Genomic DNA, 24,302 nt, shown 5'->3' with positions numbered 1-24,302 from the left:
AATATTGGACAAAAACCTGACAACTGAGCGCACGAAGAACTGAACCCGGCGCTATAGCACCACAATGTGCAGCGAGCGGTCGGCTGTCAGTCAGCGAATGTAAACAGAGGGCGGCACTGTCAAGGTGGAAAAGTGGTTTGTTATCAGTGAGACCGTGAGCAAGTGAGGGAAAACGACGACCCTTTTTCCGCAGGGCAATAGTGAACCATTTCAGAAGAAGGAAAAGCTGGGACAAGTTTCCATACCGACGTACGGGAACAACGGTACGTGTGCGCGTGCGGCACGGTACACACTGGCAGGCGTGAGAACAAAACCCAAAACCCCTTCGGGCCGGGTGTATCCTCAAGCAGAGCGTTTGTTTACCTTTTTTTCTGTGTGTGTGTGTGTCTTCTCCGTACAATCCTGCTAGATCTGCCGAACCGTGCACCGTGATTGAGGCTTTGTTGGAAACAGGATTTGCGTGACGGGCATGATGGGTGGCAGAGAGTAGCGCCCTGCCACGATCTCACCAACCCCTGACGCCCAACTCCGTGTTTTGGATGGCATCAATCGGCCGGGCGAGCGAAGGAAAGCGAACGAACGGAGCGGATCGTTAGGCGCCGCAACATCCCTGAGGGAAGGAGGAGAGGCCACCCCGTGCGATGGTGGCCGGATCGTGCGAGCCGGCAGCGAACGAGCAGCCCGGGCTCGGTACGGCGGAAGCGCTCCAGCGGCTGCACGACGACATCGAGTCGATGCTGCGCGGGTACGAGGAGCGCTACCGGCGCCAGCACTGGGCGGAGAAGGTGCGCTCGTCGCTGGTCGGCAGCTCGACTAGCCCGCTGGGCTGGTTCCCAGTGCTGGCCTCGCTGCTCTGTGCCCTGTCGCTCACCGTCACCGGGTACTACTGGTCGGCCGGGCTGCTGCTGGTGCTGCTGCTGCTCACGATCGCGCTGGTGGTGCGCGAGAACAACCTGCGCCGGACGGAGATCTACCGAAAGCTGCGCACGGTGCTGCACGAGATCCGGCTCGGCGTCCGGCTCTGCCCGGACTGGACGGTGGACAACTATCCGCACCTGTGCAGCCCGCTCTCGCCGTGCGTCACGCTCCAGTGGACATACCGGGACGGGCGGATCGTCAACCTGCCGTGGGCGCTGCTGGTGCGGGGCGACCACATCGTGATGCGGCCGGGGCAGGTGTCGCCCGGCACCTGCCGGGAGGTGGGGGGCCGCGGGCGCCGCTTCAAGTGTGGCGAAACGTATGGGCTGCAGCAGCCGACCGAGCCGCCGGTCAAGCCGATCGCCCGGTCGCCCCTGCCTGACCTGGTGTGCGCGGTCGAGGCGACGCCGTACCTGGACATACTGCGCAAATCGCTCGACTGCTTTCTCGACCGCCCGAAAACGATCATCAACCAGCAGCGGGAGCTGCTGGTGTCCCGCTGCCTGCAGCGCTGGGGCTTCGGCCTGATCCTCTTCCTCACCGTCTCGATCGGCATCCTGCGGAACGTGGGCCTGTACCTGCAGGGCAAGCTGCCGACCAACTGGATGAACGTGTTTCTGCTCAACCCGACCGCCGCCGTGCTGCCGCTGCTGCCGCTCGTCTTCCCGCTGCTCTGGGTCGCGATCAATCTGTGGGGCGTGGCGCGGCTCGAGACGCTCCTGTCCATCCCGCAGGCGGTGATGCGCGCCCAGGCCCAGAAATCCTTCGCCGAGGATCTCGACACGCCCACGTGCGATCTCGACCACGTGAAGCTGCCCCGCCGCACCGTCTTCTTCTACTGGTGGCAGCTGCTCAAGGGCCGATCGGAGCTGCTCGGGCGCAGTGCTAGTGTCGTGCAGGTGCTCGGCACGATTACGGTAAGGAGAGGACTGATGGATGGTGGAGAATGGAGCTCAGTAACTCAAGGTTTCTTTCTCGCAGGCCCTGTGCTGCGTCGACAAGAAGGGCATCCTGTCCTGGCCGAACCCGACCGCCGAGAAGGTTTTCTTTCTGCGTAATGCGCGCGAAGGCGACCACAACACGGACCAGTCCGAGCAGAGCAGCCTCAACTCGCAGGTACGCCGGTTGACCATCCGACCATTCTACGTCCTGTCCTTCCTCTCTTTCTCTCTCTCTCTCTCTCTCTCTCTCTCTCTCTCTCTGTCTCTTTACCCTTTGCACCACTGAACCATTCTTCGCGAGCACGGTCCCGCTATGCCACTGTCGATTGGCACCATTTCATCTCTCAGAGTTTAGTTTGTTTTCGCCGCCTCATCGCTCATTGCAAATTGGATTGGATCGTGTCCACTATCTGTTCCACTTTTTCCCCTGCTTCATTCATTCGTGCATTTTCTTCTTACACCACAAAAACACACACACACACACGCAGATAAACCCATCAGGACGGGGTGATGCTGGTTTGTTTCAGTTTCGTTGTACGGTTACAAGTCAGTGCTGCAAAATGTCATGAGCATCACGAGATGTTCACCAACGATAACAATAACAATGAACATATCCGTGGTAGCTTGATGCTCATTGCTGATACTAAATGAAAGTACGTCATGACATGCCCCACTGTTGGTCACTGTTGGTGGACCAATCACATGCTTGGTGACATTTTGTTTAGCACCCAACTATTGATCACTCACTTGGTCACAACATTTTCTGGCGATGATAATCACAACATTCTTGGAATATACTTGGCGTGTGATCTCAAGCAGCAAAATGAGCATTCTTTCTCGCTCTATCTGGTTTGATGGTCTGTCGGGTTGAACAGAGCGAGAAACCATGCTCATTTTGTTGCTTGGAACCACTCGCACGCACCGCATATCTCCCATTTCTGTCGTGATGATCAGCGACTAAAAGTGTCGCGACCAAGTGGCTAACCAAGAGTTGGTTGCACACAATGTCACGTGATGTCACGGCACAGTGATGGTCGCAACAACTGTTTGAGTCTCAGCTCTGATCATCACAGTAGAGCACATGACGCTGACAAAATTTAGTTTAAGTCGGAATTTTTCATGACTATGTCAGTGACATTTCGCAGAGCTGATCAAAGTAAAAAAAATGTCATGAAAAAAATGACTGACCAAGCGATAATCGCAAAAATGTCACAACGCATATATTGGTCACACCAATCGTTTTGAGTATCACCTCTGAGTATCACAATTGAGTGCGTAACGCTGACATGACATTTTGTTTCAGCCCGATGTTTTTATGACATTTTGCAGCACTGGGTACAAGCTGGCATTCGTTGATTCGATTGTTCATTTTAATCCATTCCAAAGGAGGCAGGGAAGTTATGTGTAAAATATGTAAAGATTTGGAAGGGGAAATTACATAACTTCAAAAAAAACGGAAGACATATTTTAACCTTCAAATCTCCCAGCCTCACCCTGCGCTCGCCTACCTCATGCTGCACGAACAACAAAAAAAGTCAAACGCAAAACTCCACCGCCCACTCTCCTAAACCGGCCTCCTCCCCGCCCTCTCCATCACTCCAAGCGCCCGTGTGCCGAACGTTGATTTTACCATCTGACCAACAACAAAACGACCTAATTATTTTACAGTGCTGCCAGGAGCATTACCACCCACTCTCACATATCATCGAGCTGGTGATTAATAGTGTTTTTTTCCTTTATAGTTTTATCTTTACGATCTCCTGTTTCTTTACATACGTTTCTAGGCAGTATCTTTGTTTACTAACTACCACTACTTCCTTCCCGTTTGTTTGTTTTCTTTTTTTTGTTCGTTTCTTTATGTACTTTAATACACACTTGTTTGTTTCGTCGTGTTCGTGTGACCGCCGGCCAGAACAGTGTTTTGTCTCGTTTTTGTTCTTTCTTTCTCTCTCTTTATCTCTTGCTGTCTGTCTCTTGCTCACGTTCTCCGTGTTTTTGAACGTTTTTGGATCCTTTTTGGTATCGTTGGTCGTTCCTTCTTACGGTTAGGCAGGTCTTGGCAAGCTGTACGCGATGTTTTTCCTAATGTTTGTTTCCTTTTAAGATAAACTTCTTGTTCTAAAACAGTTCTAAGCTTTTAATCTTTAAATATATTTTTGTTACAGTCGTTTGTTTTGATTTGTTTGTTTGCTTACCTTTTTCTCCTTCCATTCTACACCACTCTTGTTTTCTATTACTGTTGCCTTTTGACTGTGCTGGTTGTGTGTAATAAAACTTTCACTCAAACCATGGCATTGCTTTTTTCAAGCCAGCGTTGTATGTATTATGTGTAGTAGCAGTTCCTGTTGATTACATTTGTGAAATTATGTTTGTTTTGTTTTTAAACCACATCCAATGTTTTGTGTGTGTATGTGTGTGTTCTGTTTGTGTTGAACTGTTTAGTGTCATAGATTATGGGAAGTTTTAGCTGGAATGTTTTTGTTTTTTTTCAATTTTAATCTACCATGCTATGTCCGTTACCAATCTGTTTGATGGCAAAAAGTTATTAAGGGAGTTGTTATTAAAAACACACACGTTTAGCAAATGTTCGTAGAGTTGTTCGTTTGCTGTTATTGCTGTGCTCGCTTACGCAAGTTACGGAAAAAGCTATCAGAACCATGCTGGGACGTCCCGCTTCTGCCTGATCGCGTTGTACGTTCCGTTTCTGCTTACACACTAGTGGTGGGAGCTCGGAATCGGACCTCAATCAATTCAGAAACCGATTCCAATGTTGGAATTTATTCCGATTCCGGAGCAGACTTCGGAGCCGCTTCCAGAGTCGATTCTGGAATCGATCCGAGAATCGGAATCGGCTGCGGAATCGCAATCGAGCAGGGCATTGCAATTTGCTGGATTGATTCCGATTCCGGAGCCGATTCCAATTCCGGAACCAATTCCGGAGCCGATTCCAATTCCGGAGCCCGTTCAGATTCTGGAACCAATGCTGATCCCGGATCCGTTTCCGAATCCGAATCCGGAACCGATATGGATCCCGGAACCAATTCCGAATCCGAATCCGGAACCGATTCCGGAGGTAGTTCTTGAGCCGATTCCGATTTTGGAGGCGAATGCGGAAACGATTCCGGTAACTGATTCCGGACCTACTATTCGGAATCGATTCCAGCGCACTTCGGAGCTAGCCGGAATCGATTCCGAAGAAAAACTCCATTTTTTTTATCACTTTTACACACACGTTTTCTGTTCGTTCGTTTCGTTGGTCGTTCTATGTGCGCTGTTTTAGAACCGGTGTTTAGAGGCTCGGGAACGAAAACTGTCGATGCGTTCAAAACAGTCGTGCGCTAATTAATTTATTTTCATCTTTTCTTGTTTTTGTTTCCCTAAAAAAAAAACACCAACGGTCCACCACTGCCAGAGCTCGCAAAAGGAACCGCTCGGCGCGATAGCGGAGGTGCTGGACCTCACGCACGACCAGCACAGCCCGTTCAAGCTCGAGTTCGACGACCACGACTTCAAGAACCATCTGACCTCGCTGAAACCGCTCGGTAGGTAGCTAGTCGTTTTGAGTGTCCGCGCCAACCGCGATCGGCTAATACCGAATCCGATTCCTCTTCTGTTCCCGCGGGCAGGTATCGCCATCCTGGTGAACACGTGCTGCCCGCTGACGCAGGCCCACTACGCCAAGTTCTGCGGGCACGTGACGGCGGCCGCGATGCTCGACAAGGATCTCGTTCCGGTCACCAATCGGTATGCGATTGTTGAGTCGAGTTTGAATTGCTTTATGCATGGGTATGTACTAGACATACCAACGTCTAGTTTTTTTTTGTTGGTGTTTATTACTCTCTTTCTTTCTTTCTCCTCTTTTCACCATATTATTTCATTCATCGGATGCGTTCCTCTCGCTTGCATCGAGTTTTTTCCCTCTTTCGCCCCTCTCGGCTCTACTCTCGCTACAAATCCCATCGCCATGCAGGGTTTACTCTCTAGCCGTAGCGTTTTTTGTCCATTCGACACATTAGAATTGAAAATGAAATTGCGCCAATTGGTCTAGAGAGAAGCCCTGCCTCTGTCCCCGTCTCAAAATCAGCTTGTTGTCGCCATTGGTTGGTGAATTATGCTGAGCTTAATGATACTTCTTACCGATAGAGAGCGCTGCTTATTAAGGATTCATCCAGACCCTGTTGGACGACCTGTGCTTACGTCATCAACAATCCAGTTTACATCAAGCGTTCGCGATTGTTTCTGTCGTTGAACCGTTTTCTATTGTTTCTCTTCCATTCTTTTCCATTCTAACCCCTCTCCTAAAACATGTCCCATAACAAAGCCAACGGCAAAGCGGAATCATATCGTTCCGTATCGTTTTTTTTATGGTTTGCCAAATCCTTTACTTCACCATTACACGTTTTCTTCCCTCCTCTTCGGTATAGATGAAGACCCAATTTTGCATTGCAAGAATGTACCACGTGAGCGTGTAGGTAAATGATGACTCTTCCTCCCGCGGACCGAGCTCTGGGTTTTTCTGTTTAATTTCAGAGTCTGATTTGTTTTGTGTTTTTTTCTCTTCTTCTATTCATTTTGGTTAAAGTTCCGTCCGAGCGTTTCTAATCATTATTGGTCACACGTTGGTTTATTTCTACCTTATTTATCGCTCTATTTTCCCCCTGTTTCCTGCTGCACCTTACATTCCGTTTTTTACATTTCCGTTTCTTCTTTTCCTTTCTTCACTTTTTCCACCAACGGTCACTAAATAGATGTTTGCTAACCGTTTGCTTCCGCCGTCTTAACCGCCATTAGTGTTAAATAATTGTACTCTTATTACTCACGCTCACGATGCATTAACTCGGGGCACTAGTGTTTGTGGAAACTTGTGTGTTTTGTTTACATAGTGCAGATTGTTTTTTTTCTTTCTTGGGGGTACAAAAAGGGGGGGAAACACACACAATTGCAATGTTTTTATTTTGCTTTGCATTTAAACATATTTCAACTGGTTTCATTTCGTAGCCCATGCACACACACACACACATACACATACACACTTTTGTTGGAATGTCTTTTTTTCCTTTCTTTCACGTTTCTACACTGCGTTTCATAATGATAGGCGCACGTAGTTTTTACCCATTTTCGACAATCCTTGAGTATTGGAAAATGTTGAATAAAACCACACGTTTTCTGTTGCAATTTCAACAACCACATCGAAGCAGCCAATGTTGACATCGAATGGAAATGGGCGGACCAAAATATTGACGTGAAAAATATTGACACCTAAAACGTAGGTGTTGAATTTTAATGGCAAAAATGTTATTTATTCAATTGAAAAACCCTGCAATCATTCTTTCTCATCTCATGTTTTCTGTGATTTTTTCGTCAAGGACAATATTCCAGTAATTGTGCAAGGTTGTCACTGTCCTGTTTGCTCTTCTTTTTTTAATACAATTTTACAGGGTTTTCCAGTTCAGTTTCTAATATAAAAGTTGTTATTTCCCGCGCGTAAGATGTTAATCCTCATCAATCTAATGTTTCATTTCCATCATAATAACTTTTAATTTCTTCAATATGATTTTCAACACGCCTCAAGCTGGATTGAGTTGGACAGTTCGTTGTGATGTGTTGAAAATCATATGTATTTACTGAAATCTCGTTTAGAAGCAAATACACCATTTGATAGCTGTTGAAACACATATTGCAGGCGGTGAATAATTACGTGCACATTCGAAAGTGATTTAGAAAACCCTGTAATACATACAGAGATAGTGAAGTGCTAAAAACCATGCTGGAGAAATTAAAAATTATTAGAATCGAAATGAAATATTTGCGTGATGTGGAATAACATCTTGCACGCGGTGAATAACAACGTTAACGTCCGTTGAAGTGTTGAAAATCATACTGAAGAAATTAAAATTATAATGATGGAAATGAAATGTTAGTATGATGTGGAATAACTTCTTAAATCCGATGAAAAACAATGTTTACATTCGTAAATCGATTGGAAAATTAATCCTGTACGATCCTGTTTGTAATTTAAAAAAACATATTGAATTGAAGTCAAATAAGCTTAAATTTAATTTGCTACATGGTGGTGCAGCTCTACCTTAATTGTACTGTCAATTACATTAAAATTACCTGGTGAGGTTTTTGAAACACGTACATTTCATGTTATTTTATATTGCAGAGAATATTTTATACATTTTTATAAATGCTTTTTAGCCAATGTACTGTTCAAATGCAATAGAAAAAGTGATTTTTTTACAATATTTTTCTATACTCAACAATTGTTTAAAAAAGGATAACATTTAGGCAAGTTTATCATTATGAAACGCAGTGTAGATAGAGCGAATGGAAATGCGTGACGTAGATGCGTTTTTTGGTTCGATTTCCGTTCCGTGCTGGCTGCTGTAACTTTAATGTAATTATGTGTTTTATTTGTATTTGTTGTTCTCGTTGGTCGTTTTGCTTCACATAGATAAAACGTAACTGTAGTATAAATATATATGTACATGTGTGTATGTGTGTTGTGGAGCACGATAACAAAATAATGAATGGGAGTTTAACGTTTCCTAAACAAATGTTTCTCACTGTATCAATCGCTGTTACGCTCTGCACGATGTTGGACATTTTGCGATCTTGATGTGTGTGTGTGTGTGTGTGTGTGTGTGTGTGTGTGATTGAGTGTGTTAGAGGTCTTTATTATTGGCAGATTGGGAGCATACAACACAAATTAGGAAGCAATTGATCAAAAACCCCGAATTCCATTCATTACAGGGTTTCTCTCCCTTTGCTCAATGCTCAATGCATAACTATTTGTACAATTTTTTTCCTTCAAAAACTCTGTGATTGAGGCGAGAAACTCTACAATGAAGGGACAAAAAAAAAACAATCAAAAACAACAATCAATCCTCATTTCATAACCAAAAAAAACCTTTTGTGTGTGTCTGCGTGCGCGTGTGTGTGTGCCTTGCATTCCAGTACAACTATACTTACTTTTTTCGATTGTGTGTGTGTTTGTGTGTGTGTGTGTGCTGTTTTACGGCATACCCTGTCGTTCGGCAAACGCTTCCCATCCCTCTCTCCTTGCAGGCGCTGTCTGTGCGAGCTGGCAAAGCAGATCGGATTTTCGCCCCAGGCCCGGGACATCTTCCAGCTCGAGGGTCAAATCTCCAGCTACCGGCATCTGGTGCGTGTGACATGTTTTGCAAAATGGCGACCAAACAAAAAACGAACAATTTGCTCACTTTCTCCCTATTTTTTAACCCCCCCTTTCCAGCAACCGGACGTGGTGCGGCGCGACATACGGTTCGCCCGGTCGCTGCAGCTCGCGACGAAGGTGAAGGTGCCGTTCCCGCACTCGCTGTCGGTGGTGATGCGCGAAATCAACAACGGCTCGCTGCAGCTGCTGACCCAGGGCACGGCGGACATCGTGCTGGACTGCTGCGACGACTACTGGGACGGGCACGATCTGCAGCCGCTGACCGAGAAGGAGCGCAAGCGGGCGCAGGACTTTTACCAGCGGTCCGCCCTGACCGCCTACTGTACCGCGTTTGCGTACCGGCCCCTGCGCCACGGCATCAGCGGGGCGCTGTCCGGGGGTCCGAAGGCGGGCGGCAGCGTCGCCTATCTGGAGCTGCCGCCGGAGACGAAGCACCGGCGGGATCTGTATCGGCGCGAAAACTACAGCGACCTGGTGGTGACCGGGGGCGGCGGCACCACCGGCCATCAGTCGCTCATCGGCGGCTACGTGGATGATGGTGCCGATGGGGGTGGCGGTGGTGGTAGCACCATCGCTGGGACGGCCGGGCCGCGGGGCGGCAGCGTGGCCCCGCTCGCGCACCATTCCATCTCGACCGACTCGCTGCTGTTCAACGACAGCCGGGACGACGACATCTCGGACGTGGACGGGTGCTACCGGATGCAGTGCCACCAGGTGTTCATCGGCATGGTGACGATGCAGTACCAGGCGCAGACCGACATCGTGCAGCTGATCGAGCGGCTCGAGCGGGCCTGCATCCGCTTCGTGCACTTCAGCAAGGAGAACGAGCTGCGGTCGCGCGTGTTCTCCGAGAAGATGGGGCTGGAGAGTGGGTGGAACTGTCACATCTCGCTGCTGAGCGACGGGGACAGCCGGTCGTCCTCGCCGGCGCGGGGCGAGTGCGGCGAGTCCGGCACGGGAGTCGAACCGTTCGAGGGGGGGCCCGAGCGGGTCCGGCTGCTCGACGTGCCGCTGTCGCTCGAGTCGTCCAGGGCGCTCAGCTCGTCGGCCCCGTGTGCCATCTCCAATCCGGACACGAACAGCTTGCTGGAGCCGGGACAGGGCGCCCCGGGCCGCACCTCGCCCGCCCCGAGCGAGCGTTCGTCGTCCGGCGGTGGCGGCGAGGACCAGGACCCGAAGCACGGGAAGGCGGTGAGCGTCGGCGGCCACTGCCGGTCGCTCAGCTGCCTCACCGACAGCACCGAGCAGAGTGCGCCGATCAACTTCGACATGTCGAACCGGGCGAAGCTGCCGCGCGGCATCGAGAACATCCGGCCGCACCTCGAGCACGTGGACAACGTGCCGCTGCTGGTGTCGCTCTTCACCGACTGCTCGGCGGAGGCGACGCGCGAGATGCTCAACATCATGCAGCAGTACGGCGAGATCGTGGTGTGCCTCGGCTCGTCCGCCTCCAACTCCAACTCGGAGATCTTCCTGCAGGGCGACTGCTCGATCGCGATCGAGCCGCTCTACCCGCAGGTCTGCCAGGAGTACCCGGCGTACAGCGAGTCGAACATCTACAACAACCGGGCCCGGTTGCGGCCCGATGCTGGTGGTGCTAGCGACGAAAACCAGCAACAGAAAGAGCGTTGGGAGGGGCCGCTGCCCGATCGGTGCAACACCATCTCGCCGGTCTACCTCAGCCGCATCCTCAACTCGATCTCCTGCTCGATCGCGACCTGCCGGGACGATCCGATCTCGATCGTGGCGGTGATCGAGCTGTCGCGCCGCTTCATGGCCGGCCTGTGGAGCTGCGTGCAGTACTGGGCGTGCTGTGGCGCGTCGCTCGCCATCATGAACACGGTCACCGCGATCCTGTCCCTGCCGCCGATGGTCGTGCCGCTGCACGCGCTCTACCTGATGTGCATCGTGGTGCCGCTCGTCGCCCTCACGCTGCTGCGCGTCGAGCCCGATCCGGCGCTGATGAAGCGGGCGACGGGCAAGAAGCAGAAGACGCTCAGCTCCCGCCTGGTGCTGTTTGTGCTGTGGTGCTACGGCATCAAGTTTGCGCTCGCCATCCTGGTGCTGGTGCTCGCCTACTGCACCTTTCTGTCCCACCCGATCGAGCTGTTTGCCGGCGGTGGCGGTGGCGGTGGCGCTGGATCACTCGCGGACGCCCCGTCCGCCGGCACGACCCGGGCCGTGGTGCAGCGGGACGCGGCCGAGACGGAGCGGGCGCTGGCGGGCGACCTGCACGTCGCCCGCTCCTTCATACTGCTCGGCATCGTGCTGCACTTCGTCACCATCTCGGCGTCGTTCGTGCACCGCGACTACAACTGCTTCAAGCGCAGCCCGCTCACCAACCTCTGCTGGGTGTCGGTCGTCGCCCTGCTGCTGCTGGTGCATCTCGGGCTGGCCGTGCTGCAGCTCTGCACCGACGACCATCTGTGGCGCGAGATGGAGCGCGTCTGGCCGATCGTGCTCGGCATCGTGCTGACCGTGCTCGTCACCTTTGCCGCGAGCGAGTTCTTCAAGTGGGAGGAAATCAAGTGAGTGGCACAGTCTGGACGAGTTGCGAAAGGGAAATAATTGGTCTCTCTGTGTTTGTTTTTGCTTTTTTAGGGTCAACAATCGCTACATACGGCGTGCAAGACTAGACTTTGGCACCAAGCTCGGCATGAATTCGCCCTTTTAAAGCGCATACGTCAATTTGCAAGCGGAACGATATAGATTTTATTTAAAGAACGGTGCATGCAGGTACTTTCATGTGCATTTTTTGTCATGGGCTCACTACGGACAAGGCGAACGTGCCTCTCCACTAGCCCAGCGCCCAGCCTCCATGTGTTAGCGTTACTGTGTTATAGGTTTTTGTTTAGTTTTGTTTTAATTTTATCACTCAAAACGCCCTTCGAAGCAGGGGGGGGCAAGATTTTAGTCACGATTTAATGTATTCAAGGTAGTGCAATCGTCAATCAGTGGGCAGCATTCTGTGACTGGCCGAAGCAAAGAGCGGTTCCTGTCCTGTTGGGGGAGCGGGTTGTGGGTCGCGCCATTTCGTTTCGACGTATTTTAGCGCACGCAAGGCAGGACAAACACACAAACACAAACACACAACAATCAATAGAAACTATGCCGTATGTATTCATGTATAAATCAACTACTATTGTTTTTTGCAAATGCTCCGTGCAACGGACAACGGACGAATGCAAAAGAAATAATAAAAAAAAACAAAATCAAACAAACAAGCTTTGCGTTTAGTATTTCTGTAAAGTTTTTTTTAGAATCGTCTAGCGGGAAGGTAGGTAAACATAATTGAGAGCATCGTTGGCATGATAGCTGTAGAAATTGGTCAAATTCATCAACAAATCAATGTTTCAATCGTTCGCACTTTTGTGGATCTAATTTCACAACTACTGATGAGTGGTCGTGATTATTAAGCAGAAAACTGGTGAACGAACGGCAATTAAAGCAAAAACAGAATCTTGTGTTCTGGTGGTTTAAGCATCCGGATATCAAAGTGGGACAGATGGACATAGACATTATTCATTTATATTTTTCTTCTTATATCAATTAGTGATGAACAGATGTCATCAAACACCTTAAGTAAGGATAATCGGAAGACATAAAACATTCAGCAACTACAGAAGGCATTGCAATATGCGAGAAGCGGGTCAAAATAGCAGCCATACGGTATGCTACGACTCGCTCGATGTTGACGAGGCATCTCACGAAAACCAATATCTTGTCACGACTTGGACCACATGCTCTTGTGTTAGATCAACGAGAAGCAGGGATATTTATATGACATCGTTGAGGAATAGATAACAGATGCCTTGGGATTTCAAAGATCATAAAGTTGAAACCACCAAACATGCTTCGGCCGCAGACTTGCTTCATTTCCACCTTGAATAATCGAGAGCAGCGGGTTTCAACCGTTGTGAAATTTCTCCCAAGTGGGGAATTTGACGTTTTTAATTGGGCAATAACTGGACTGTACCCCCACAATCAAATCTAGATGCAAAAAGGTTGAAAACCTCTGATCTAGAGCAACATCTGCTGTTAATGCCTGATGTTTCAATAGATTTTTACATTCTGCATTCTACGATGTGTTGGAAGCGACGTTTACAATTCCTTCATTGACGACTCCGGCTATTGTTAATCCGATTCCAACTCTGATAACACCAACTCCACAAGACTCCAACTCCAGACGACTCCGGACAACTACAGCTGTAGTCTATTGTCAATCCAATTCCATCTCCGACAACTCCGACCGACTCCGGACATCTCCGGCTATTGATAATCCGGTTTCATCTCCGACAACACCGACTCCAGAAGACTTCAACTCCAGACGACTCCGCACAACTCCGGCTATCGTTAATGTTAATGTTACCGATGACAGGCAAGGGTCTTCGTGTGATGTGTGAGTGTAGGAGGTCGGGTCTCTCGGGAGAATGAGAGGGCATCAAACGGGAACCGAGTGGCGGTCGGGCACTCGGTACGGGCAATCAGGCGGGCAAAGAATATTTGTGAATACACGGATTTTATCCTCATCTTACGCTTAAACCCTTCGCGCGTTGTTGGCCATTGTTAAGTAGCGCGTATATCACAACAGTTAATCCGATTCCAACTGCGATAACTGAACTGAATGACTCTGATCAACTCCGAATAATACCGGATAATTCCGAATGACTCCGGACAACTCCGGATGACTCCAACTCCACACGACTCCAGTCGACTCCACACGACTCCGGACGACTCCGGTTGACTCCGACTCTGGACGACTCCGATGCAGGGTCGCTCCGACTCCGGATGACCCTGGGCAACTCCGGATAACCCCGAATAACTTTGAATAACTCCAACTTCGGATGACTCCGGCTACGGACAACTGCTACTACGCGCGATTAAAACTCCGGACGACTCTGGACAACTCCGAATGACTTCGGATAACTCCGTATAATTCCGAATGACTCCGGACAACTCCGGATGACTCCAATTCCACACGACTCCAGCCGACTCCACACGACTCCGGACGACTCTCGCCGATTCCGCAAGACTCCGAACTCTCGATGACTCTCTGGACTGTGGACAGCTCCAAGAAGATTCCAAAGGTCCCGGGTGGTGCTGGATGGACCTACCTTCCCAAGTCGGTTCCAAAATTGTCGGAGTCGGATCGGAGTCGACTCCTGATTTTTGCCAACTTAACCCATCGTTAGTCTGTACTTACCTTCCCCTATTAATTGCATATAATGCTCTGTGTCTTGCTCTCTTTATCAATATAGACTGGTATATAATTTCATTTTATTAACTGTTTATATAGTGTAACTGTGTATGTGTGAGTGATTTTTTTTATCATCGATTGGTTCTTAAAGTTTTGGTTTGTGGCGGTTATGTGGTTGCTGTTGTTTTGTATTATAAATTACAATTAATGAGAATAGGCGCAGACACGCATACAGAACGAGCTGCGCGATTGAGAGGGTGGCCTCTTCCGGTTAGGTTATGCCCGCTTTGGTGCTGCGCTCAGGTGTCCTAAATCATCGGAACAACGGAAGATCCTACTCGGATGCTCGTGTGAAGAAGGAGAAAAAAATAAAGAAGAACCGAAGAAAAGTAGCAAACACCGAGCACAAACAAGCAGGAAGTAAAAAAAAAAAACAACAAAACCGTGGGATGATCTGTTCACCAAGCGTGTGCGCAATGAATGGAGGAGGTTAGGAGGAGAGCGCTCCTCCCGCACCTACTGCTGCGACGCGTACTGCATCTTCTGCTCGTTGTTCACCTTGAAGATGTTGGCCAGCTCGTCCAGCAGCGACTCGTACCGGAACGCGACGCGTATGTCCGGCACGTTCGTGCGCGTAATGTCGTTGCCGGCGACGCCCTCGCGCGTATAGTTCGGCCCGAGCCAGTGCTGCTTCATCTTGTGCGGAAAGCCGGACATCAGCACGCTGTTCCGGGCGAGCTCGCACATGTCGCACGAGCTGAGCTTCCACACCTGGGCCGCAATGCTGTACTCCTCCATCAGCGGTTCCTGTTGCAGGAGAAGAACGGTGGTGATCAGACACGCGTGAGCGCAAAGGACAATGTGAATGAGTCCGCTGGCCTTACCTTGGTGTAGTGGAACTGGAGCGGATCGTCGGTCGAGAGCGAGACGACCAGCCCGCGGGCGAGATACTCCGGGAACGGGTTGCGGTCGTAGTTGAGAAAGAGCGAGTTGTTCGACAGCGGCGACATCGCGATGCCGATCTGGGCGAGATAGTAGAGGTACTGCAGGACCGGCACCTTGCGCAGCAGCAGCCCGTGCGAGATGTTCTCCGCCATCAGGTAGCCGCAGACGAGGTGCTGGACCGGGCCGGCCTCGCCGCAGTGCGGCCGCAGCACGAACGTGTTCATGCCGCGCGCCGCCCGGAAGTGGTTCAGCACCGTCATGTTCGCGTACATGTAGTAGATGTAGTACGCGTACGGCGGGTTCTCCACGTCCGTCCAGTCGGCGGGCGGCGTGACGTCTCCGTCGAACAGCGGGTTCTCCGGCTTGGACTCGTCGTCCACCGAGTCGAACCCGATCACGTACTGCAGGAAGGTGTGTATCTCCGGATGCTTGCTCGGGTTGTTGGTCGCCTCGAACAGCGGCTTGAACACGTTGTCCAGTATCTGCTGGAACGAGCTCATCAGCTGATTCGTCTTGAAGATGTCACTGTGGGCGGAGTGGGATGGAAAAGTGAAGAAGAAAGAATGATCTCATTGGTAGGAGCTAGAAACAAAAACACACAAAAAACAAGGATGATGAGGCATCATCACCCCCTCCACAGCACTACTTACTACAGGCGCGGTATCTGTATCAGCCAGCGGATGTTGTCCGAGTAGACGTTGCCGTCGATCGCCCACTTGGCCAGCTTGTACCACTCGTCCGGCGACTTGCCGTAGATCGAGAGCCGCAGCTCCGCGTTCTGGTACTTACTCTCCTCGAAGTCGCTCGCCACCTCCTTGATGATGTTCGCGAAGTACTTCCCGTTCAGGTAGTTGTCCGTCTTGAGGAACACCTCGCGCAGCCGCGACTCGCCGATCGGATTGTACTTCGCGTTGAACTTGTCGAACCGGTGGAACGTGTTGCGGTCCGCGTGCACGTCCAGCATGTCCACCGTCAGGTCGTACGTGGTCAGGTTCATCGACTGGAAGACCTGCGCGAGCGTCATCGGCGTACCCTTGGTCACCGTCACCACCTCGTCCGCGCTGTTCTTCAGCGTCTTCTTGATGAAGCGCAGCAGATGCTTCTGGTTCATGCAGCTGGCCGCGTGGATGTGCGTGTCCACCTTGCGGATGTTGTAAAAGTCCCGGTGCGGGACCGCCTTCTGCGACGCCAGCTCGCGCAGCTCGTTCAGCAGCACGTGCAGCTGGAACTTGGAGTAGAGGTAGCTGAGCCGCCGGTAGCAGAACGACTTGAGCGGCCCGTCCGCTATCATCGAGCACATCATCTGCATGTCCTGCACGAAGTCGGGCAGGCGGGTGTACTGGTAGGGCAGCGGTTCGGTCGACTCGGCCGTCGGGAACACCTCGAACACGCCGTGCACCGGGCGGATGCTGTAGTTCAGATCCTCCGGTATCTCCACCACCCACGGCGACTGCGTGCTCTGGGGCGGATTGACTGGATGGTCTGGATGGTGTGTGTGTGTGTGTGTGTGGTGAGATAAGGAAAGAAGAGGAAGAAGAAAACAAAATCCTCGGTCAGTGAACGAAGTCGTTTGGGTCGGGGCGACCTACATCCTAAATGGCGAGACATCCTTTTGGGGGCACTGCCTGGTGTCCCAAGCGAAACAGGCAAACAGTGGCTAATCTCATGCTAGCTCAATCTCGGCTCGGCTTCTCGGGCGATTAGATTACAGTGCAACAACAACAACAACAAAAAAAAACAAAACCAACAGAGGGAACTACAGCTACGCAACCCACACCGAAGAGACCGAAACGGGACGGAGATGTCCGTTGCTGTGTCGGTGTCCGCTTGCAGAACAGAGCAACAAAACCGGAATATTGGGGTAGTGAAGGTACTTGCATGAAACATGTTAAGCAAACAAATTAAGAAAAAAAGAGGATTTAAAAAACAAGGGAAGAGAACAAACGGTGCGATGGAAATTAGAGCACAACAAAGACGAACAAACTAGATGAACAGACTATCTAGTAAAAAGAAGACTATATAATGGAAATGGGTAAGACACTGTGACAAAAAGATAGAAAACTCATAATAGACCACACAACAGAATAAGAGAAAATAACACAACTAACAGATAGAGAGATAACAAAAAGCAAAAAATAGAAATACACCAAGTAAGAAAGAGGAAAAAAAAGGAGAATTTCAAATGAAGAAAATAAAACTAGAAAAAACGAATTGGAAAAGATTAAAAAACCTAATGACATTAACTCTAAAAACTAATTGCTTCGTGGGCCTTCACCCTTCTTCACCTTCCTAATGCCCTTTCCCATCAACCCCCCACCCCTCCCCGCAATCACCAGCCTACTTACCCGCGATGGATTTGCGCTCCTGGTGCGTGATCGTGCTCGAGTGGGTCGACTTGAGGAAGCGGGCGGTCGTCTGCGGGAACGCCTGGTGCGAGTTGCGCATGTACTTCTCGCGCAGCTCGAGCGCCTTCACCAGCAGCGTGGAGGCCCGCTCGAGATCGTCCAGCGGGACGCCGCTGGTGTCCTCGCCCGAGATCGACACGCGCTGAAAGTGGGCGACGAAGTCATGCTCGTCGAACGGCAGCTGCTCGTCCGGGTGGACTTCCGGTGCGATCGAGTGCCGATCCTGCTCCATCACCCTGTATGTTGGTGTGTGTGTGAAGAAGAAGAAGAAGAAGAAGAAGAAGAAGAAAAAGGAGAGTTCAGGCACAGGACGCACGAAGCAGGGGCGGCGACCACCACGACGACTGCACGATTCGAGCTGCCGGACCGTACTGAGCGCGGTGTGTGTCGTGCGGTGTGTTGTACTGAGCTGTATACCAGCGTCACCCACCCCTTCCATGATGATGGGGATGGGCCGGGGTTTGGGGCTTTTGTGGGAAGGTGGGAAGGCATTATGTAGCCAGCACACCACCACTCACGGATCGATTGGTTAATTGATCGGTCAAGCGATTTTCCAATTCACTAATTATCAACACGTCCCCGACACCCGCACGGGACAGCCCAGGGCTTGTGGGACACGGTGTGTGCACAGGTCGAGTGCAAAAATAGCCAGACACACACACACACACACACTCACGCACACAAAACACACGGAAGGGATATGTTTTTGCAACTGAGGGTAGTTTGGTTGATGTGATGCGCGCTCTGTCTCGCGGTGGAGTCTGTGGAGTCGTTATCACCTCGCCCGCGTATACGTGTGTGTGTTGAATGATGCTTATCAAGGCAAGACTGACAGACGTGCCCGACTCCAAGCGCTCCAAGATTAAACCGTAGCCCATAACCAACAGGTCGTTGTAACTTTCCGCGGTGCTGTTTTTGGCACACGGAATCCGCGTTTCGGACGAATTTCTCCAGACAAAACCCCAAACACACAGATAACAGGAGGCACCACCGAACGCTCGGAACACCGACACTAACCGTAGCAGGTCGCGCTCGGACAGCCATTTCTTCGTATCGCTCGCACTGCCCAACATCGCTCGCCGAGACGCACTGGCCGTGTGGGCTGCCGTCCTTTGCCCGCCGGGGGAGTTTGACCGTTCCTTTGTTAAATTGGATTAAATGACCACAACACATACACACACACAAACAAACCCTTCCTGGGTCCTGGCAGCCCTGTTTCACACGCGAATGACGCCAAGCAGTACCAGTACGGTCGCGTGCGTGCGTGGCCTTCAATGTCAACGAAGAAGACAAAAGCTGGAGTAGCATGGCTTCTCCCCCGGGAGGGCGCTAAAACGCAAAACCTTCATCGCTCATCTTTGGCCCCACCCACCCACTGTCTTTCGATTATCGGCTTCTCGACATCCAACCGCTTGCCCAGGGACCCAGTCCCTTCAATTGCGCAACGCATTTTTAGTTGTTATTCTGGTTTCTTTTTCCCGTTCAGAACTTACTTGGCGTTCAGCTGGCGCTGCAGCTGGAGCTTCTTCTCGATCTGCTCGATCGGGAACTGGGGCACCTCGTACGGGGCAGATATTTCGTTCGGCAGCACGCCCACGATATCCTCCTGGGACAGGCTGAGTGCACCGCTAAGTACACCGGCAGGGCCGACGCCGCCGCCGCCACCGCCTCCACCGGCACCGGCATGTCCCGCCGGAGACTCGTTACCCTGTACTGTGGAGAGAGAGAGAGAGAACGAGAAGAGGAAGAGAGACGGTAACAAGGTAAACATTATTACAACAACCAAAAACAAGCAAACAGCTTCCCCTAGGCTCTACTAGTTCTACGTTTGTAGTCCTCTTCGCCCTCCTTTGCCGTACCGAGCTCGTCGGCGTCATCAAGCGCTAATGGCGCGAAGGACGCCCTGCCCTCGAGCGCCAGCCGCGACTGCTTCATCGCCTCCATCAGCTTCTGGTCCTCGAGCACCTGCAGCAGGGTGCGCGAGTCCTGCTTGTTAAAGTTTATCTCCCTTTTCCTTTGGTTCATGGCGTGTTTGGTTGTGCTCTGGCTAGTAATTAGACTCTAGTAGGCTAGGCTACAAAAACCCAATAGTTGTCCGGGGCGTCCACCAGTACCGACAGCTTGCAGCAGACTGTCCGTGTCCCGAGCCTCCAACCCATCATCGGCGGGGAATTGAAGGAAAACGGACGGAAGCGAACGCTTGCATCGACGTGCTACGTGCTGTCTCCTGTGTGTGGCTAGTAAACAAAGATGGCCATCGCGAGGCTTGAGCGGAGAGAAGCGATAAGAAGCGACCCCCTGATGCTGATTAAGGGCCGGCGAGCGGTACACGCTGTTGAGACTAGTGATGGGTAAAGTTGGCAAACATCCGGAGATGACTCCGATCCGACTCCAACAATTTCGGCACCGACTCTGGAAGTAAGTTCCGCTCAGCATAATCCGGAGCCGTTTGGAATCATCCGGAGCCTCTCGGAGCCTCTTGAAGTCGTCAGGATTCATCTGGAGTCGTCCAGAGTCATCCGGAGTCGTCCAGACACAGAGAGTGACGTATCAGACAATGATATTCATTGATAATCTAATAAAAAGACGTCTACCTTCATATCCTACGCAAAGAGTCGTGAGAGGAGTATACATTCACAATTACGCTACACGGGGAGCTAATGCTCCAAGAGTGCCAAACTATATGACTGCAGGAGCCAGAAATTCTTTGTTTCACAAAGGTATCCAGTATTACAACAGAATGCCACAGGAAATTGTCAATGCTGGTTCGTTATCTGAGTTCAGAAAATTGTGCTCTGAATTTGTTAGAGCTAATGTAGTCTAAATGTATTGTCAATTGTCAACTCTAGGTGATGATGATATTTTTTTTCTATGTGATGATGATATTGGTGTTGATCGGGCTAATAACTCGTCATACCTTTATGCTTTGCTCAGCTCTCAAACATCTACTCGTTTGAATATTTGTAGCTTTACCAAATTATTGCAAGATATTTCGAACATCTCAATCCTTTGTAGGGTGGGTCATCATCATCATCATCATAATTCCGAACGAATCCGAAATACTCCTAACAACACCGACTCAGGGCGGAACTAGTGGTTCCGATTTTGCCAGTGTTGGAATTGGACTAGCATTAGCCAGGGTCGGATCAGAGTCGTGGGTGCGCTTCAAAGAGCACATCACTAGCTGGGACCTATCGCTTAGTAAACAAGAGACTCTCCAACAACAACCACACTCAGTCAGACACTCGTGTGGACACCGCTCTCTGGAGATGATGACATAGTCTCGCATTTCGTAGCAACACAAAAACGAACGCCATCTTGCTTTTCGATCGTGTTGCGAAATGCGTCGCTGCGGGTTTTGGTTGTGATCTCGGTGAAGAATTTGCCCCATTTTGTAACGCGGTGGTTAATAACGTGCTGTTTTATTGCCACACTGCTTTGCCTTTTTCTTCCTGACTTTTCTTGCCTCAAACGCACACAAACACACGCTCAATCTCTGTCTGTTTTTAATGAATCCGACATTTTTTACATGTCGGATCATGATCATGGCGGCGGCTACTAAGAAAGCAAGGAGATGGAGATGGAACAGGAGAAAGAAGAGATGGATCTCTCTCCCGTTTATGCGCCCACCTTCGCTCTAATGAAAAAAAAAACACTAACCTTCCGGTGAGAAGAAGTCGTTGAGCAGGATGGCGGGTGATCGGGGCGACATTGACATGATTGCCGGATCCGGTTGATCGAACGACGAGTTCATATCGCACTTCAGCAGCACACCGCGAGCACTCATCTTTAGCGCACCTTGTGACCTCACGAAATACTTCCAAAAACACACACACACACACGAGTGTTGCACACTGCAACACTGGAATTTGCTGGCCGGAAGAGCGAGCCAAAGCAAACAAACAAACAGACACACAGAACACACAGTCCGAACAACCTCAGGAACCTCAGGAGGCGGTAGAACGCGCGCACACGATGGTCACAGAAATCCACAGATATCTTTGATCGCCGTCAGCGAGCGCAGACCGAACCGGACTGGCAGACTGCTGCCGAGTTTACTGAGAACAAAAAAAAAAAAACAACAACAACAACGCTACCCCTTGCGAGAGGTCCTATCCCCTTCTTTTCGCCGGTCGCGAGCAGTTGGTTGAGCGCGAAACAGACACAAAACCCTGAGTTGTAGATACGCAAACGGTAGGTAGGACGCCGTGTGTTTGCCGTTGTCAGCTGTCAGCCGTGCATGTGTGTCTATGTGTATGTGTGTATGTGTGTGTGTCTGGTTCGGTGCCAATGGCCAACACAGAGCGAGGGGGGGGGGAAGCGTCGGTTCCGTCGGAGGTTACTCGGGTGCGAAGTCCTAAATTTAGATCTCGTGTATCTTCTCCCCCTTCGGTTTCGGGCCGGATTCTCTTAAGGTTCTCTCCCTGCCGGGGGATGGAGGATGCGTCGTGACAGCGGTACAGTGCACGAGCAAACGATGTCCGAGAAATCCGAGCTGAAGCCGGCGGAACTGATCAACAAACACAGTCCGGGTTTGAAGCCTGGACAAGTCACCGCGACACGTACACGAGAGCGACTGATCGGCACTGACCACTCGGTTTCCTCGGCCGCGGGCGGGCGATTTATCCTCCAACCACCAGCACGCGCAATTAGCGTCGATAAGATAATTTTATTATCACTTCTGTTGCTGGAGGGTGAGCAAAGTAGAGAACCCTCTTTACTGGTGATCCTACTATTCCCGGGCGCTTATCGTTGCAGGACGCGCAATACGGGAAGTGTACCGCAGTACGACCAATCTGAGGCACTGATTCAACTTTCTTTGCAAGACGCAAACACATACACACACATAAGCAAGGGCGTGCGCACGCGTGAACGTTTCTAAGCGAGCGTCACACCTCGTGCCACACGTGTACTTTCGCAGTCTCCACTCCGAAGTCTGTCCGAAGGTTCTTGTCGACGCCGTTTCCAAGCACTGGCTGCGATGTATCGCCGATCTCCAGCACTCCTGGAGCACCATTTTACGTAACACCGAGCTGACGGCTGACACCCATCGCCACAGCATGCTGTCAGCTGCCGGGCTGCAGAGGAAGTTTTCGACTGGCGAAAGGGCCGCTTCTCGCACCGGGCTGGGCTAATGTGCCGGCTGAACGTCACATCGGGCACTGGCATCGGGCAGGTGAGTGCGCTAGCTCTTCATCGTTCACAACTCTTCCCACCTTAGGTCCACGGGTAGGTCCTTTGGTAGCCTCCAATCAATCCGGGTTAGCGTGTGAGGATTTTTCTCACTTGCACCGTGACCTGACCCGGCTGGCACCAGAAGTCGCAACACACACACAGACACATACAGAGCGTGCTACCGGCGTCATTGGCTGGTTGTATGGTGCGCTTTGGAGATATTGATAAAACATTCCACCGTTCGCCCAGAAACACGATGGGTCTCACGGGTCTCACACGAACGTTTGTGCGGAGGGCAAGCGTGGTGTGCGAGGCAATATATCTTCAAGCAGTATATCATGTTTGTGTGCGCTGTCTATTCAGGTCACCCCACTCGTCCCACAATGGCCAGAGCGAGGGGCGGTGGATGACATTGTTATGAATGAACTTCCGAACGAATATCCCAACGTCTCGCAATGCCATCGGGGCATCCCAGCAATCCCCATGGAGCGAAGTTTGTTTTGCTTCTGAATCTAAACAGTGGGTGCCTCATCATGTTCCTGCGTCCTCGCCGCGTCCCTTGGTACTTCAGCTGATCTACTTAAGCCGAACAAAGAGCAAAAACAGCATCTTTGTTTTGCAGGCGGCGAAATTGCGTCTCGTCGGCGTCGTCGTCACCGTGTTCGTCGGTTGTTTACTTTGAAATAAACCAGGCCACACTGGCAGCCGGTTCGGTCCGGACGAATGTTGCCGTTGCGGAACCGGCCTCTCACCGGGAGGGGGTCAACAACTTCCGGCAGCTGTTCACGAAAAACGGGGGTGGCAGTAGCTCCATGGCAACAGGATATCTCGAGGTGAGGCACAGGTTGATGCATGCTGCAGCTGCAGAGCAACCGGCATTTTGGGGAAGGGTCGTCGGGGAATCTTTCGGGTGTCTTTTTTTAGACTTTTGCCGTGTCACAATGTTGCCGAACGGACGTAGTAATCAACCGCTCTGCTCTCTTCGCGAGTAATTTGATTCTGCAATTAGACGTCCGTAGCGACGCTCAGGAGTACTGTTTTGGCTACAATGGGCCATATCAGGGGTATTTCCAGTAACAACAAACTACACAGATACACACTAGTGGTGGGAATTCTGAACCGGAACTACCTGGTTCCAATTCCGTGTCCGGAGTCAATCCGGAACCGATTCTGATTCCGAAATTGGAATAGGCTTCGGAATCGGTTCCGGAATCAGCTCCGGTATTGGAATCAGAATTGGTTCTGGAACCGGAATTGGCTCCAGAATCAGAATCAGTTCTGGAATTGAAATCAGTTCCGGAACCTCCATGAGAATAGATCGTGGCTACATAGGACCTAACCGTCTATTCTCAAGGAGTATGATTTATATGATTCCGATTTCACAGCCGATTCTGATTCCGGAGTTGATTTCGGTTCTGGAGCTGATTCTGGAGTTGATTCCGATTCTGGAGTTGATTCCGATTCTGGAGCTGATTCCGAAGCCGATTTCAATTCCGGATTTCAATAATGACTCAGAAGCC

General features: G+C 50.7%; 2 protein-coding genes and 1 long non-coding RNA gene across 9 annotated transcripts; 2 read left to right on the top strand and 1 right to left on the bottom strand.

Annotated features, from left to right (window-relative positions):
* The first annotated feature begins 110 nt into the window (after positions 1-110).
* LOC120905871 (transmembrane protein 94) lies at positions 111-12,284 on the top strand. Of its 5 annotated transcripts, none has more exons than XM_040317142.1 (9): positions 111-263; positions 410-1,835; positions 1,900-2,034; positions 3,528-3,572; positions 5,272-5,401; positions 5,486-5,645; positions 8,931-9,027; positions 9,118-11,588; positions 11,662-12,284. In XM_040317142.1, the coding sequence occupies exons 2-9, from the start codon at positions 642-644 to the stop codon at positions 11,732-11,734; spliced, it is 4,305 nt and encodes a 1,434-aa protein (XP_040173076.1). In that variant the 5' UTR covers positions 111-263; positions 410-641; the 3' UTR covers positions 11,735-12,284. The 5 variants fall into 5 exon arrangements, with proteins under 5 accessions (XP_040173076.1, XP_040173077.1, XP_040173078.1 ...); XM_040317143.1 differs by having other exon boundaries at positions 111-285; XM_040317144.1 differs by having other exon boundaries at positions 111-301; positions 5,486-5,603.
* A 2,017-nt stretch (positions 12,285-14,301) lies between these two features.
* Positions 14,302-22,636, bottom strand: LOC120905584 (AMP deaminase 2). Of its 3 annotated transcripts, none has more exons than XM_040316523.1 (6): positions 21,268-22,636; positions 19,101-19,320; positions 17,548-17,843; positions 15,853-16,684; positions 15,142-15,727; positions 14,302-15,064 (listed from the first exon to the last, which is right to left on the bottom strand). In XM_040316523.1, the coding sequence occupies exons 1-6, from the start codon at positions 21,392-21,394 to the stop codon at positions 14,774-14,776; spliced, it is 2,352 nt and encodes a 783-aa protein (XP_040172457.1). In that variant the 5' UTR covers positions 21,395-22,636; the 3' UTR covers positions 14,302-14,773. The 3 variants fall into 3 exon arrangements, with proteins under 3 accessions (XP_040172457.1, XP_040172456.1, XP_040172454.1); XM_040316522.1 differs by lacking the exon at positions 21,268-22,636 and adding an exon at positions 19,467-19,713 and having other exon boundaries at positions 15,853-16,675; XM_040316520.1 differs by lacking the exon at positions 21,268-22,636 and adding an exon at positions 19,467-19,711.
* On the top strand, positions 19,256-20,213 carry LOC120905585. The gene is made up of 2 exons (XR_005739922.1): positions 19,256-19,370; positions 19,719-20,213. It is a non-coding gene; the product is annotated as an uncharacterized LOC120905585 (long non-coding RNA).
* Positions 22,637-24,302: the final 1,666 nt, after the last annotated feature.

Source organism: Anopheles arabiensis, chromosome X (assembly GCF_016920715.1).
Source record: "Anopheles arabiensis isolate DONGOLA chromosome X, AaraD3, whole genome shotgun sequence".
NCBI classification, from domain to species: Eukaryota; Metazoa; Arthropoda; class Insecta; order Diptera; family Culicidae; genus Anopheles; species Anopheles arabiensis.
This window is presented reverse-complemented; position numbering and strand designations above follow the sequence as displayed.

What these genes read in the sequence shown, in the direction of transcription:
- LOC120905584 (XM_040316520.1), bottom strand. Translation starts at nt 19,632, where the DNA reads ATGAACCAAAGGAAAAGGGAGATAAACTTTAACAAGCAGGACTCGCGC. An exon ending in TGATGACGCCGACGAGCTCG is followed by an intron (nt 19,321 to 19,466) that starts GTACGGCAAAGG and finishes CTCTCTCCACAG; the next exon opens with TACAGGGTAACGAGTCTCCG. An exon ending in TCCAGTTCCACTACACCAAG is followed by an intron (nt 15,065 to 15,141) that starts GTAAGGCCAGCG and finishes CTCCTGCAACAG; the next exon opens with GAACCGCTGATGGAGGAGTA.
- LOC120905871 (XM_040317142.1), top strand. Translation starts at nt 642, where the DNA reads ATGGTGGCCGGATCGTGCGAGCCGGCAGCGAACGAGCAGCCCGGGCTC. An exon ending in GACCTCGCTGAAACCGCTCG is followed by an intron (nt 5,402 to 5,485) that starts GTAGGTAGCTAG and finishes TCCCGCGGGCAG; the next exon opens with GTATCGCCATCCTGGTGAAC. An exon ending in TTGAATTGCTTTATGCATGG is followed by an intron (nt 5,646 to 8,930) that starts GTATGTACTAGA and finishes CTCTCCTTGCAG; the next exon opens with GCGCTGTCTGTGCGAGCTGG.